The 15569-nt window shown below is 42.7% G+C and overlaps 1 protein-coding gene across 17 annotated transcripts in view; it reads right to left on the reverse strand.

Annotated features, from left to right (window-relative positions):
- Positions 1–6092: 6092 nt before the first annotated feature.
- The window catches only part of N4BP2L2 (NEDD4 binding protein 2 like 2), a 96236-nt gene continuing 86759 nt past the window's right edge, over positions 6093–15569 (reverse strand). For 13 of the 17 annotated variants that reach the window (XM_077974190.1, XM_077974192.1, XM_077974195.1 and 10 more), the window contains 3 exons: positions 12387–12472; positions 9989–10032; positions 6093–6544 (listed from right to left, as the gene is read on the reverse strand). In XM_077974190.1, coding sequence (XP_077830316.1) covers positions 10003–10032; positions 12387–12472 — 116 coding nt within the window. In that variant the 3' untranslated portion in view covers positions 6093–6544; positions 9989–10002. The remainder of the gene's footprint in view (positions 6545–9988; positions 10033–12386; positions 12473–15569) is intronic. The other 4 variants (XM_077974182.1, XM_015120853.3, XM_077974183.1 and 1 more) reach the window with 1 other exon arrangement.

Here is a 15569-nt window from a genome sequence, read left to right on the forward strand (position 1 = left end):
GTTGTTTTTGTGACTCTCCGGCCATGTGATGGATAGAGGGGCGGGCGCTGGGAGCCCAGCCCCTCCTTTCCACCCGCCGGAACCGCGCTGCGTGGGAGGGGGCGTCCCTACCTGGAAAGCTGGGGACGCTGGGAGACTGACAGCCCGGAAAACAAGGGTGACGCACCCACCCCCACCTCGACCCCCGCTCCGACTCCTGGTGCCCTTCACCCTGAGGGAGGGGAGGGGAGGGGAGGGGCCCCGTCTAGTGGGTCTCTGGGACACTTTCCCGGCCTGGAAGCCAGGCCTCCTGCCACAGCCCTCCCCAACCCCAGCCCTGACCTGCCTAAACCCTGAAAGTGAAATCATTTTAGTTGATGATTAATGAGCTGCCCGGCATTGTAAATGGCAACAGTAAAGGCCATTGTCTTCCCCGATTTGTGGGCACCAACATCTGGCTGGCGTCCCAAGGGCTACTACCACTCTCCCAGGGCCTGTATCTTTTCTTGTTTCATCTTTCTTTAGCAGCCTGCCAAAAATATTATTAGAAAGCTTTGTTGCCTCTACATAACTTTGAATCTCTTCTTCCTCAGAAAAAGCAGCCATAAAACTCAGATTGATTTATGAACAGTAGCATAAGGGCTACCGCCCAGGTACCTGCCCTGTTGCCACCTGAGAAGTGGGGGGCTTCTTGGAGAACTCTTTCAGATCCCAGGGGAAAGTGGCAGAGTCTACCAAAACCATTTATAGAAGTATCCAGACTTAAGTTCTCAGTTCCAGGAACTAGGGAGCACCCATTGGTTGATCACCACTGTGACTCTCCAATAGTTCACCCTCAAGAGCGTGATAGAGTGATCCTGTTTTCTGAACCAAAATTCACCATGCCTGCCTGAAAGAAACAACATTCGAAATTGACACCATCCTGGCAAATCCAGAATATATGGTGGCTTTGGCTATAATAATTATTGTAAAGTAATAAATTCTATTTCTGGCAGCTGAGATACTAAAATTGTGAAAAGAAAGTATGAAAAAAGTGTGATTTCCTTCTAAAACAAAATCCAGAGATTTCACAGTTAGCTTTTAGGAAGGGACTGTCCAAGTGGGGAGGGGCTCTGTGCTGAGCATTTCCCTTTCCCCTTGGGATTTCTAGGGGTGGGGTAGGGTGGAGTGGGAGATGAGCTGCTCTCCCTTGAAAATCCATTCCCAGCACGGAAGAAGAAGACTTTCTTCATTCTTCTCAGCACTGCTAAGAAACAATGGAATTTCAGAGACCTCTAAATATTAGGAGGGAACCCATAAGGAACAGAAAATATACATGAATCACAAAAATAGTGACACAATCTCTGTATCCTATCATACTTCTTACAGGAATGTTTTGCCCAGCCTCGCATGCTACCTTTTTCATTTTAACCTGCACTGGCTAATATGGGGGCCACTGGTCACATGTGGCTAGTGAGCACTTGGAATGTGGCTACTGCAAACACGCTGTGCCCGGGCCCGATGCAGTGGCTCACACTCGTAATCCCAGCACTTTGGGAGGCCAAGGCAGGAGGATCACCAGGAGTTTGAGACCAGCCTGGGCAATATAGTGAGACCCTGTCTCTACCAAAAATTCAAAAATTAGCCAGGTATGGTGGTGTGTGCCTGTAGTCCTACCTCCTCAGGGGGCTGAAGTGGGAGCATCAGTTGAGCCAGGGAGTTTGAGACTGCAGTGAGCTATGATGGTACCACTGTACTTGAGCCTGGGCAACAGAGCAAGACCCTGTCTCCTAAAAAACATAAAGTAAAATTTTAAAAATACACACTGAATTTTGAAGATTCAGTATGAAAACAGAAATACTAAAAATTTTTTATATTGGTTATATGTTGAAATGGTATGCTGGGTATATTGGGTTAATAGATTATGAGAATTAGTTTCATTTATTTTTATCTTCTATTGTGGCTACTAGAAAGTTTAAGTTACATGCGTGGCTGGCATTGTATTCCTACTGGACAGGGCTGTGTAAGTATCCATCCACTTCCGTTTCCCTCTTTGTTAAGAGGCCCCAGGCAGCGGCCGCAGGAAGACACGCAGCTTTGTGGGCAGGGGTTTCAGCCCAGGGCTGGTGGCAAATGGAGCTATCTAACATGCCCGGAAACATGAGTGTGCTCCTTAGGAGAGGGGCTGAGCTCAGAGCTTTGGAAATCCTTGCTCCTATGAGAAGGAGATAGAGAAGAGAGCAGACAGCTGAGGAAAGGGTCCTGAGGACACCAGCATTTAAGGACTGTGCCCTCAAGTGGATCTAGCAAAGGAGAGGATGATTGAATGACCAGCAAGTAAACAGAACACTGAAAGATGCAGGGAAGCCCAGGGAGGGAGTCAGCAGTACCTGGAGACAATCCTACACACTTTCCTTTCACTTTTCTTTAGTTGACATTTAACTAGTCAACAAACTCTTATTTTCCCCAATGTATTCCTCAAAACCACAGCTTAAAGTAAACTGTTTGGGTATCTGTTTCCTCTCACTAGAGGCAGTGAGAGGGCAAGGAGAGTGTCTTATTTATCCTTGTCAGCCCAGGCTGTACCACAATATCGGCCTGACATTCAGAAGGTGCTTGATAATTGTATATGAACCTCAACTATTTTCTTAAAAGCTAATTCTGAGTTTGGGATTTACTAAAAGTTAAAGCTGAACAGGCTGAGTGCAGTGGCTCGTGCCTGTAATCCCAGCACTTTGGGAGGCCAAGGCAGGCTGATCACCTGAGGTCGGGAGTTCCAGACCAGCCTGACCAACATGGAGAAACCCCGTCTCTACTAAAAATACAAAATTAGTCAGGCATGGTGGCACATGCCGGTAATCCCAGCTACTCAGGAGGCTGAGGCAGGAGAATTGCTTGAACTCGGGAGGCAGAGGTTGCGGTGAGCCGAGATCATGCCATTGCCCTCCAGCCTGGACAAGAGTGAAACTCCACCTCTAAATAAAATAAATGGCTGAACAAGATAGTGATAATGTAAAGGAGTAACATAAACAGAGCCAGCACGATCTCACTTTGCTACACTAGAAACCAATACTATCATGGACATAAAGAAAATAATCTTATAAACACTATTTTTGTTTTTTTGAGATGGAGTCTCGCTCTGTCACCCAGGGTGGAGTGCAGTGGTGCGACCTCAGCTCACTGCAAGCTCCACCTCCTGGGTTCACGCCATTCTCCTGCCTTAGCCTCCTGAGTAGCTAGGACTACAGGCGCCAGCTACCACATCCAGCTAATTTTTTTGTATTTTTAGTAGAGACAAAGTTTCACCGTGTTAGCAAGGATGGTCTCAATCTCCTGACCTTGTGATCTGCCCGCCTCGGCCTCCCAAAGTCCTGGGATTACAGTCGTGAGCCACCGCGCCCGGCCATAAACACCGTTTTTGGCAATGAAGAAACATTGAAATTTTTCTCTAACTATCACTGTTTAACAAGATGTGGAAAAGTAAGAAGGTATGAAGGAAGAGCTAGTGGAAACCAGGAATATAACCCTCAAACCTAGAGCTCCAAATAACCCTGGACTTGGAATGCTTAGCAATCAATCAGTGGCCGGGCATGGTGCCTCAGGTCTGTAATCCCAGAACCTTGGAAGGCTGTGGCAGGAGGATCACTTGAGGCCAGGAGTTTGAGACCTGCCAGGGCAACACAGCAAGATTACTGTATTAGTCAGGGTTCTCTAGAGAGACAGAACTGATAGGATGGATGGATGGATGGATGGATGGATGGATGGATGGATAGATAGATAGATAGATGGATAGAAAGATAGATAGATACATAGATAGATACATAGATAGATACATAGATAGATACATAGATAGATAGATACATAGATGATGATAGATAGGGAGTTTATTAGATAGTATTTAACTCAAACGATCACAAGGTCCCACAACAGGCCATCTGCAAGCTGAGGAGCAAGGAAGCCAGTCTGAGTCCCAAAACTGAAGAACTTGGGTCCAATGTTCCAGGGCGGGAAGCATCCAGTGTGGGAGAAAGATGTAGGCTGGGAGGCTAAGCTAGTCTAGCTTTTACACATTTTTCTGCCTGTTTTATATTCTGGCCACACTGGTAGCTGATTAGATGGTGCCCACTCAGATTAAAGATGGGTCTGCCTCTCCCAGCCCACTGACTCAAACGTTAATCTCCTTTGGTATCACTCTCACAGATACACCCAGGATCAATTCTTTGTATCCTTCAATCCAATCGAGTTGACACTCCGTATTAACCATCACAACCCCATCTCTATTTTAAAAAGTTAAAAATTAGGCATTGTGGCACACATTTATGATCCCAGACTGGGGAGGCTGAGATGGGAGGATCACTTGAGCAGGTGTAGTGAGCTATGATTGCACCACTGCACTCCAGCCTGGGCAACAGAGCAAGTTTAGTGAAGAAACATAAACAGAAAACTACAAAATGAACATAAGGAAAACACTGAGATATCTTAAGTGCAGCACTAAATTCCCAATAAAGATGACGGATTAAACACAAGTATTCAATTTCTCCTTCTTCTTCGAAACCCTGCTAGAATGTAAAGGGGGTTAGTTTGGCTTATTTTATTTTTTTAGTGGAGTGGTTGTTTTGTTACTATTTTTCTTTTAAGCATAAAGAAGAGAGAGAGATCACAGCAACAAAATTTTGGAAACTGGAGAGCAAAAGGCCAGGTGTTAATTGATTTGGCCAAAAAAAAAAAAAATCCTCTGATTTATAGACAGCCAAGAAACAACACAAATTACCCAGCATAAACCCTAAATCTCCAAAACTGGAAAGTTTGGAGGCGGGGCTGTAAACCAGAAGGGCAGTGTAAAGTCTGTTTAACAAACGAATGTCCACACCCTAAGCAGTTGCCTGCCCCTCCCCAGGCCTAGAGGTTTGCTCCTCTGAGAAGATTAGATAGACATCTGGGAGAAGTAGGGTAAGATAAGACCCCGGGCTCCCTTTCTGCAAATGGAGATTAAGTTGATGTCTACATGTTGAATAGTGAGTAGTCACTCCTTAATTTATATTTTGTAAATATGAATTTTCATATTTTAAGTTTATTAAGTACAACTAAACTAAAACAGAATAAAAAAGAATATTAATAACTTGTAGTATAGTACAAGTCCCACAATCCCTAACCAAAATTCTAGAGGTCAGATACACTTCAGAATTCAGAAAGTGTTTGTTGTTTAAAGGTAATAGTACTGTATATTATCCTATATTCCCAGTGGGGTGTGGTGCAGACCTCGGTAGTTAAACACATTAATATGTCTACAATGAAATATATGAATATACTTTATACATTCCAAGTGGGATAAATAAGGAGTAAAATTAATTGCCTACATTTTTGGGTCAGGTTTTTTTTTTTCTCTTGGCTCACTACAATCTCTGCCTCTCGTGCTCAAGCAATCATCCCTGCCTCAGCCTCCTGAGTAGGTGGGGCTACAGGCTGTGCCACCACACCTGGCTAATTTTTGTATTTTTTGTAAAGATTGGGTTTCACCATGTTGCCCAGGCTGGTCTCAAACTCCTGGGCTCAAGTGATCCTCCTGCCTCAGCCTCCCAAAGTGCTGGGATTACAGGCATGAGCCACTGTGCCCAGCTCGTATTTGGGTCAGGTTTGGCTGTAAACTTAGTTTTAATATCAAACTTATTTAAAAAACAGAAACAGTGGTTGCCAGGGGCTGAGGGAATGGGCCTTTTTTTTTTTTTTTTTTTTTTTGAGACGGAGTCTCACTCTGTCGCCCAGGCTGGAGTGCAGTGGCCGGATCTCAGCTCACTGCAAGCTCCGCCTCCCGGGTTCACGCCATTCTCCTGCCTCAACCTCCCGAGTAGCTGGGACTACAGGCGCCCGCCACCTCGCCTGGCTAGTTTTTTGTATTTTTTAGTAGAGATGGGGTTTCACCGTGTTAGCCAGGATGGTCTCGATCTCCTGACCTCGTGATCCACCCGTCTCGGCCTCCCAAAGTGCTGGGATTACAGGCTTGAGCCACCGCGCCCGGCCGGGAATGGGTCATTTTTTAATGGATATAGAATTGCAGTTTTGCAAAGTGAAAAGAGTTCTGGAGATGGATGCTAGTGATGGTAGCACGAATGTATTTATAACACACTTAAAAGCAGTTAAGATGGTAAATTTTATATTTGTGTATTTTACCACAATGAATACATTTGGAAAAATAACTTTCAATTTTCAGAGCTTTTTAGATTTCAGAATTCTAGAAATGGGATCATTTCTAGACCAATACTTTGATATAGGGGCTAACCTTTTAATCCTAATGCAGTTTTTAAAATAAGGTACTCAAGTTTTCTGTGCCTTATTTTCTTCTATCAAATTATAAAGTATGGTAAACATCTACAAATTAGACAATAAAATGTTTAAATTGTTACCTCCTCTGTTGAGTTTTTTTTATTATTCAGATAACTTATCGAGAACGGTTGGACAGATTATCCAAACTAATTTTGGTATCCAACGGGTATGTCTCTGGAAAGAATCCCTTGGGTTGGCACTGGGCACTCTGACTTTTCTCCATGATCACGATCTTCAGCAGTACCATGAAGACAGCAGAAGTCAACTACAAGCAAACACAAGCCCAGACAAGACCAGAAAACATGTGACATGAACAGAGTTTGTTTTCAGGTTCCCAGTCTTTACTTCCTGAGCTATGCCACTCCCCTGGCATCCAGGACTTCACAACTCTCCCCATAGTCCACACTGCTTAGTCCTGCCTCATTCAAGATCCTGTTCCCTGATATTTCCCAACTCCCTGTCCTTCAGCTGAAACTTGTTCTAGATCCCATTCCCTGAGGATCCAGCTATGTACATTACAAAAAATTAAAAACAAATGCACTAATTCATGCAAATGTGTTAACATGTTTACTGGGCCAATATGTTCCTCTCCTAAAGAACACAATTTCTATTTTGCCAGAGAGCATTTCAAAGGCAATGTTTTGGCCGGGCATGGTGGCTCATGCCTGTAATCCCAGCATTTTGGGAGGCCGAGGTGGGCAGATCACTTGAGGTCAGGAGTTCAAGACCAGCCTGGCCAACATGGCAAAACCCTGTCTCTAAAATAATAAAAATACAAAAATTAGCTGGGTATGGTGGCGGGCCATAATCCCAGCTGCTCAGGAGGCTGAGATAGGAAAATCGCTTGAACCTGGGAGGTGGAGGTTGCAGTGAGCCACTGTACTCCAGCCTGGGCTACAGAGCAAGACTCCATCTCAAAAACAACAACAACAACAATAATAATAATAAAGGCTGGGCATGGTAGCTCATGCCTGTAATCCCAGCACTTTAGGAGGCCAAGGCAGGAAAATCACGAGGTCAAGAGTTTGAGACCAGCCTAACCAACATGATGAAACCCCGTCTCTACTAAAAATACAAAAAAAATTAGCTGGGCATGGTGGCAGGCGCCTGAAATCCCAGCAACTCGGGAGGCCGAGGCGGAGAATCGCTTGAACCCAGGAAGGCAGAGGTTGCAGTGAGCCGAGATTGCACCACTGCACTCCAGCCTGGGCAACAAGAGTGAGACCCCATCTCAAAAAAGGAAGGAAGGAAGGAAGGGAGGGAGGGAGGGAGGGAGGAAGGGAGGGAGGGAGGGAAAAAGAAAGGCAATGCTTTAATCCAAGGCAGTATTTAGGGGAAGGAAATTAACTCTTATTAAGAGTCTAATATTTTTCCGTCATTAGGCCCCATACTTTGCACAGTTTTTTGTTTTTTGTTGTTTTTTTGTAGAGATGGAGTCTTGCTCTGTCACCCAGGCTGGAATGCAGTGGTGCGATCTCGGCTCTCTGCAACCTCCACCTCCTGGGTTCAAGCAAGTCTCCTGCCTCAGCCTCCCGAGTAGCTGGGATTACAGGTCATGCCACCATGCCCAGCTAATTTCTTTTTTTTTTTTTTTTTTTTTTTTTTGTATTTTAGTAGAGACAGGGTTTCACTGTGTTGCCTGGGCTGGTCTCTAACTCCTGAGCTCAGGCAATCCACCCACCTCAGCCTCCCAAAGTGCTAGGATTACAGGCGTGAGCCACCACACCTGGCCAGTTTTTTCATTTAATAACTTTGCAAAGTTATTTCATTTAATCCTCATTTAAAAGATAAATATTTTACAAATGAAGAAACTGAGACTCTGAGAAGGGTCCTCTGCTTAGGGTCACACACAGTTAGGAGGAGCCTTAAGATGGGGACCCATCCTCTTCCTAGCACCCTGCCCCACTGCCATAAAGGAGTACCATGACATTAAACACCGTGGCAACCAGCAGAGAGAATATTTGTAAATGGGCACTGACTTGTGGCTCCCAGAGCCAACCAGATTCTCCTGCTATTTCCCTCGTTCTAAATTTCTGTTTACCCCTTGAGACAGACTGGTCAGTCAGTACTTAATGCCAAACACAAAACAGAATGCCCTTTCTCAATAAAATTGTAAAAAAATCTGCACATAGCTACAGCACTCATAAAATTCCCTAAAAAGAAAAAAAATAATAATTAAGGGCAGAATGCTCTGTGAGAAGTCCTGACGGTTTAGAATACATGTGCGAGATCAACATGAAAATCAAACTTATGGTCGCAAAAGTGTCCCTGACACAAAGCTACCAATTTTAGCAGATGGAAAAGACTCCTGAAATTGGCCACAGCAAAATATATCCACGCTTGTTGCATGCTGCTTGTACTGGTGTCTCTTCATGTTGGGGCCATCTAGGGGAACTTCACTCACTCTAATCTAACGTCGGTCAGAGGTAGGCTAGAGGCTCACTCAGCCAAGTCCTTGCCCAACATGCTATGGCGTCAACTCTAATCCCTACAACACAAACTCCATGAGGGCAGGGTGTTTTTACTGCTATATCTTCAGTGTCTGACATGAGGCAGCTCCATAAACATTTGCTAAACAATTTTTTTTTTTTTGAGGCAGAGTCTCGCTCTGTCGCCTAGGCTGGAGTGCAGTGGGGCGATCTCAGCTCACCACAACCTCTGCCTCCCCGGTTCAAGCATTTCTCTTGCCTCAGCCTCCCAAGTAGCTAGGATTACAAGCACCTGCCACCACACCCAGCTAATTTTTGTATTTTTAGTAGAAATGGGGTTTTGCCATGTTGGCTAGGCTGGTCTCAAACACCTGACTTCAGGTGATCTGCCTGCCTCAGCCTCCCAAAGTGCTGGGATTATAGGTGTGAGCCACCACACCAAGCCACATTTGCTGAATAATTGAATGAAGGTCTTCACTTCCTTGCTCTGGAATTCCTCATAGGCTCTTATCTCCTCCTGTACCTTATTTATCCCACATTTTTCTAGTGACCCCTGCAAATTTCTAAACTCCTCTCCCAAATCTTCAGTTCTTCTTCCTCTTCTTTCAGGGGAAGCAGGGTTAAAACAAACAAAAAACATTTTTACAGGGTATACATGTATTTCTAGTTGAGAAATGGAAAGTAGGATACTCTTAGAAATAAGTTAAAATGAAAAAACCATATAGTAAGTGCATAGTGCATTCAATTCTTATCAGATGCAGACATATATGCACTGAAATCGTAGCAGCTGTGTTTATTTCATAATTTAGGCATTTGAAAAAAATGGCTATGTGTTTATTTTAATGTCAGCTTGATGACAAGTTTAAAATATAACATGAGCTTGTCTATATGTTTTACCTCTTTTCCTAGATAACCTAATATTTAAATAGAACCTACACCCCTAATTCCCAGCCCTCGTCACGTATCAACCCAAGGGGGGAAATGTCTCATAAACTGTGCATTGATAGAATGCTGTAAAATATGTTCTAACCAGTAAAGTGGGAAAATAAATTTGGGAGCAACAATCTAAGCTTTGTTGTATTTCAGAAAAGATCTACACTTAAAGGAAACAAAAACATCACGTGTACAATAAGCACACAAGGTTGCTATGGTAACAAACTTCATTTTTTATATTTTACTCTCCAGTCATGCTATAATACATATGAGCTATTACAACCAAATAACGTCAACATTAACTATTCTATGATCAAACAGAGGTCTCTAGAATAGGTCATACTTACGGTTCAAGGAATTTTCATTTTTCAACCATCTTCTTCTGTCTTTTCTAGAAATTATAATTAAAATACATCACATATTAGTAAAATACATAAAATATTAATATTTGGCATTGGAGTTAAGTTTACACTGTCATTTTACTCATGTAGGGACACTCCTAAAATGACAGAATATAACAGTGGCTCAGTCTCAGCACTTTGGAGGCCGAGGTGGGTGGATCACCTGAGGTCAGGAGTTTGAGAACAGCCTGGCCAACAGAGCAAAACCCCGTCTCTACTAAAAATACAAAAATTAGGTGGGTGTGGTGGCGCATGCCTGTAGTCCCAGCTTCTTGGGAGGCTGAGGCAGGAGAATCTCCTGAACCTGGGAGTCAGAGGTTGTATTCGGCTGACATCATGCCACTGCACTCCAGCCTGGGTGAGAGAGTGAGACTGTCTCAAAAAAAAAAAAAGAAAGAAATATAATAACCATAAATATCTATTTATTTACTTATTTATTTTGAGACAGAGTTTTGCTCTGTCGCTCAGGATGGAGTGCAGTGGCACAATGTTGGCTCACTGCAACCTTCGCCTCCTGGGTTCAAGTGATTCTCCTGCCTCAGCCTCCCAAGTAGCTGTGATTACAGACAAGTGCCATCACACACAGCTAATATTTTTGTTTTTAGTAGAGACAGGATTTCACTATGCTGGCCAGGCTGGTCTCGAACTCCTGACCTCAAGCGATCCACCCAATTTGGCCTCCCAAAATGCTGGGATTATCGGCATGCGCCACCACGCCTGGCCACAAATGTCAATTTAAACATTTAAAATATTGTTCTGTGTGTGTGTGTATGTGTGTTTTAAGTAGCAATAAAGTCTCCATGGGGAAAAAGGAGAAACAAGAAGTTGAGAAAAAATGTATTTGGTTTTACTAAATGGACAGACAAAATGAGTCTACTTTTCCCATAACAGTGTTTATGAGAACAGTTAAAAAATACCTACTGTCCTGAACTATTCTGTAATGATTCACTAAATTTTGATTTTACTATTCATTTCAAAATGCACCCATTAGCATTGCCTCTGGACACATTTAAATAATAACCAACTAATGTGAACAGAACCCCAGGCACCCCCACTAGGTTAGGTGAAATACTGGCTTTTCCAGTTTCTCTATCATCCTTCTAACCCTCCAAGCCAGTCCTCCTCCAGCTACCTGGAAAATGAACAGCCCTCAGAATAGTCATGTCTGCCACTGTGGACCACAGATCACAATAGGAAGGTGCTTCCAAGTCAAGTAACTACAAATCTAATTGGTAGCTGTTACTCCATCATAATGGATAAGACTGAGGGCTGGACAGGAGAAAAGACGCAATGATGAATAAAGGACTCTCCTACAGTGGGTGCCTTAGTCATCCCCAGTGAGTCCTTATACCTGTATATTCTTCCACAAAGTTAGGGAATTACATGCAACTTTCTCTTTGGGACTAATTGAAAGGAAACATGCCTATATTATCCACTCATCCCCATCCATATATATTCTTTTTCTAATTTAAGGTAACTAGCACTTCTCTCAAGTTTCATAAATTTTATTTTTTATTCCATAATTTTAAAAATTTTATTGACACAAAATAATTGTACATATTTATGAGCACAATGTGTTTTGATACATGTGCACATTGTATAATGATCAAATCATGGTAATCAGCATATATATGACTTCAAATATTTATTATTTCTTTGTAGTCAGAACATTCAAAATCCTCTCCTCTAGTTATTTTGAAATATAGAATGCATTATTGTTAACTATAGTTAACTATAGTCACCCTCCCTGCTGTGCAATGAACACCATAGCTTGTACAATGGAATAATATTCAGCCATAAAAAAGAAGGAAATTCTGTCATTTGCAACAACATGGATGAACCTGGAAGAAGTTATGTTAATTGAAATAAGCCAGACACAGAAAAATATACACTGCATGATTTCACTCATGTGAAATCTAAGAAGTTAATCTCATAGAAGTAGAGAATAGAATAGCAGTTTCTATTTGAAAGCCATAAAAATATACCTCCACTGGCCAGGTGTGGTGGTTCATGCCTGTAATGCCAGTACTTTGGGAGGCCAAGCCAAGAGAATCACCTGAGGTCAGGAGTTTGAGACCAGCCTGACCAACATGGAGAAACCCCGTGTCTACTAAAAATACAAAAACTTAGCTGGGTATGGTGGCACATACCTGTAATCCCAGCTACTAGAGAGGCTGAGGCAGGAGAATCACTTGAATCCAGGAGGCAGAGGTTGTGGTGAGCACAGATCGCGCCATTGCACTACAGCCTGGGCAACAAGTGAAACTCCATCTCAAAAAAAAAAAAAAAAATATATATATATATATATATATATATACACACACACACACGCATACGTATATACCTCCACTGACATCTTCCATTGCAAATAGATCATCTTTAGTGTCTTCCAGTCAAGAGGAACCACATAGTCATCAGGCAACAAGGATTCTGTGAAAAAAAGAAAGAACTAATCTCATCTCTAATGTCACACAGATTTTTACCCTAACTGTGAAGACATGCAAACCTGATATCTAACCACCATACCGTTAAAAGTCTAGTTTTAAAGATATTTCGGTGAAGTCTAAAGCTGGAGTTTGTCTCAGATCTCAATTAGTAAACACTAACCAGACTCTAATACTAGGATATATTTGCATTCTTGCCTTATTTACAAGGCCACTGACCATGAGCTTGGCCCGTCCAATCTAGCCAAACAAATTGCTTCATAGCCTCTATTTATGGTTTCCTCTTTATCCCTTTCAAGCACATACCATTTCCAAATATGAAATTCTTTCCCTCTGCTTTTCTTTTGAGATACATTCTTTCTCCCTTGTATAAACAGTACTTATAATGCACTTCCACATGGAAGGCATTCCAGACAAAACTATAACCTCAAATTCTTTTCTACAATCCTTTTAGCACTACTAATGTCACTCATAAAATATTCATAAGCTTATCATTTATATTTTCTATGTGCAGTAATTTTGTTTTATGTTAGTCTTGTCTCCCCATTTAGAAGGTAAGCTATTTGATGAATGAGGTCTATTTCCTTTAAAAAGCTTTCGGAAGTTTAATTAGCGGATGCTTGATCATTGTTGATTATGATGATATCGTGCATTCAAGGTAAGAGAAGGCATAGAATCTTTTCACAGTAGTGTCTTCATGCATTCTGGTGCCTCTCTAAAGCAGTGATTGTTAATCTTTTTGCATCAATAGACCCCTCTGAGGAGCTGATAAAATCTACGGACCTCCCCCCAAAAAATGGCACAAAATAACCCCCAAAATTTTACATACAATTTCAGAATATGGACCTTGACTAAGATCCCAGATCTAAAACATCTTCAGTTATCACTTAGAGCTCCCCAAAGCAAATGCATTTACTTTGAAAAAATTGGTATGTTTCTTTGGTGTATGTAGGTGGGTAGAAAAATTACAGCACATAGGCTGGGTGAGGTGGCTCATGCCTGTAATCCCAGCACTTTGGGAGGCCAAGGTGGGTGGATCACAAGGTCAGGCGTTGGAGACCAGCCTGGCCAAGATGGTGAAACCCCATCTCTATTAAGAATACAAAAAGAAAAAACAAAATTAGCTGGGTGTGGTGGCAGGCGCCTGTACTCCCACTTAGTTGGAAGGCTGAGGCAGGAGAATCGCTTGAACCTGGGAGGCAGAGGTTGCACTGAGCCAAGATCTCACCACTGCACTCTAGCCTGGGCAGCAGAGCGTCCGTCTCAAAAAAAAAAAAAAAAAAAGAAAAAAAAAAGAAAAAAGAGAAAAAAGAAAAATTACAGCAAATAGTCAAGATGTAATTATTCACAAAGTTTACAAATATGATAAATATGATACCAGAGCCCCAAGAGCAGGTTGATAATTATGACTCCTTGGCCCTAGGACTTAGTCAATCTTTGGTCTCAGCTGCGGGACCAAATTTATCTGGAGCATCAGAAGCTTAGGAGCCAAGTAAAAAAACTCAGGGTGACAAGCTTTGAGATGGAACAGGTCCCCAAGGAATCCTGAGAAGTATAGAACAACAGAAGATACAGGAGAACTACAAAAATCGGAGCTTTGGCCTCTTGAGTCTTACAGCTTCTGTCCCCAAGGAAGAGCACTAGAAAGTATCAGCTATTGAGTTACAGATAAGGAAAAGTTGGGATAAATATCATAAAGACATTATCTTAAATATGCTCATGATTGAAGACAAAATTTTTTTTTTTTTGAAACAGTCTTAGTCTATTGCCCAGGCTGGAGTGCAGTGGTGCGATCTCAGCTCACTGTAACCTCCGTCTCCCAGATTCAAGCAATTATCCTGCCTCAGCCTCCTGAGTAACTAGGTTTATAGGCACATGCCACAATTCCTGGCTAATTTTTGTATTTTTAGTAGAGATGGGGTTTCACCATGTTGGCCAGGCTGGTCTCGAACTCCTGACCTTAGGTGATCCACCCGTCTCAGCTTCCCAAAGTTCTGGGATTACAGGCATGAGCCACTGTGGCTGGCCCAAAAAGAAATTTAGGTGGAATATTAAAAAATCATATTTTTGCTTGTTTTATTCACATGTAGATTTTTTTCATTTCCAAAAATAACAATTTTTTTTTTTTTAAAAATGGAGTCTCACTCTGTCACCCAGGCTGGATTGCAGTGGTGTGATCTCTGCTCATTGTGACCTCTGCCTCCCAGGTTCAAGTGGTTCTCCTGCCTCAGCCTCCTAAGTAGCTAGGATTACAGGCACATGCCAGCATGCCCAGCTAGTTTTTGTATTTTTAGTAGAGCATGTTTTTACCATGTTAGCCAGACTGGTCTCAAACTCCTGACCTCAAGTGATCATCCCGCCTCGGCCTCCAAAAATGCTAGGATTACAGGTATGAGCCGCCACACCCAGCCCCAAAATAACAACCTTAAGAGCCTGAAGGAACCTTTTAAGTCAACTAGTCAGACTTCCACCTCATCCCTTCAGCATCCTTTACAGACTGCCTTTAAAAAGTAAATTCAGCTATTTCAGATATCTTTCCTTCATGTAATCTTTGCAATCTCCCATTTACTAATGTTGTATTTGGGAGCCATAATTGTGAATGAGAAAGGAAAGAGCCATGTGTTAAACAAAATAAACGCAGAAAGTAAAAAGTTTCTTTACGGCCAGGAGCAGTGGTTCAGGCCTGTAATCCCAGCACTTTGGGAGGCTGAGGTGGGTGGATCACCTGAGGTCAGGAGTTGCAGACCAGCCTGGCCAACATTGTAAAACCCCGTCTCTACTAAAAATACAAAAATTAGCTGGGCGTGGTGGCGGGCGCCTGTAATCCCAGCTACTCAGGAGGCTGAGGCAGGAGAATTGCTTGAACCTGGGAGGTGGAGGTTGCAGTGAGCAGAGATTGCACCACCGCACTCCAGCTTAGGCAACAAGAGCGAAACTCCGCCTCAAAAACAGAAAGAAAGAAAGTAGAAAGGTTTTCTTTCTTTCTTTCTTTTTTTTTTTTAAGCAGCCTATCTCTGGCTGGGCGCAGTGGCTCATGCCTGTAATCCTAGCACTTTGGGAGGCCGAGGCGGGCGAATCACGGG

The sequence above is a fragment of the Macaca mulatta genome, chromosome 17 (assembly GCF_049350105.2).
Source record: "Macaca mulatta isolate MMU2019108-1 chromosome 17, T2T-MMU8v2.0, whole genome shotgun sequence".
Lineage (NCBI taxonomy): Eukaryota > Metazoa > Chordata > Mammalia > Primates > Cercopithecidae > Macaca > Macaca mulatta.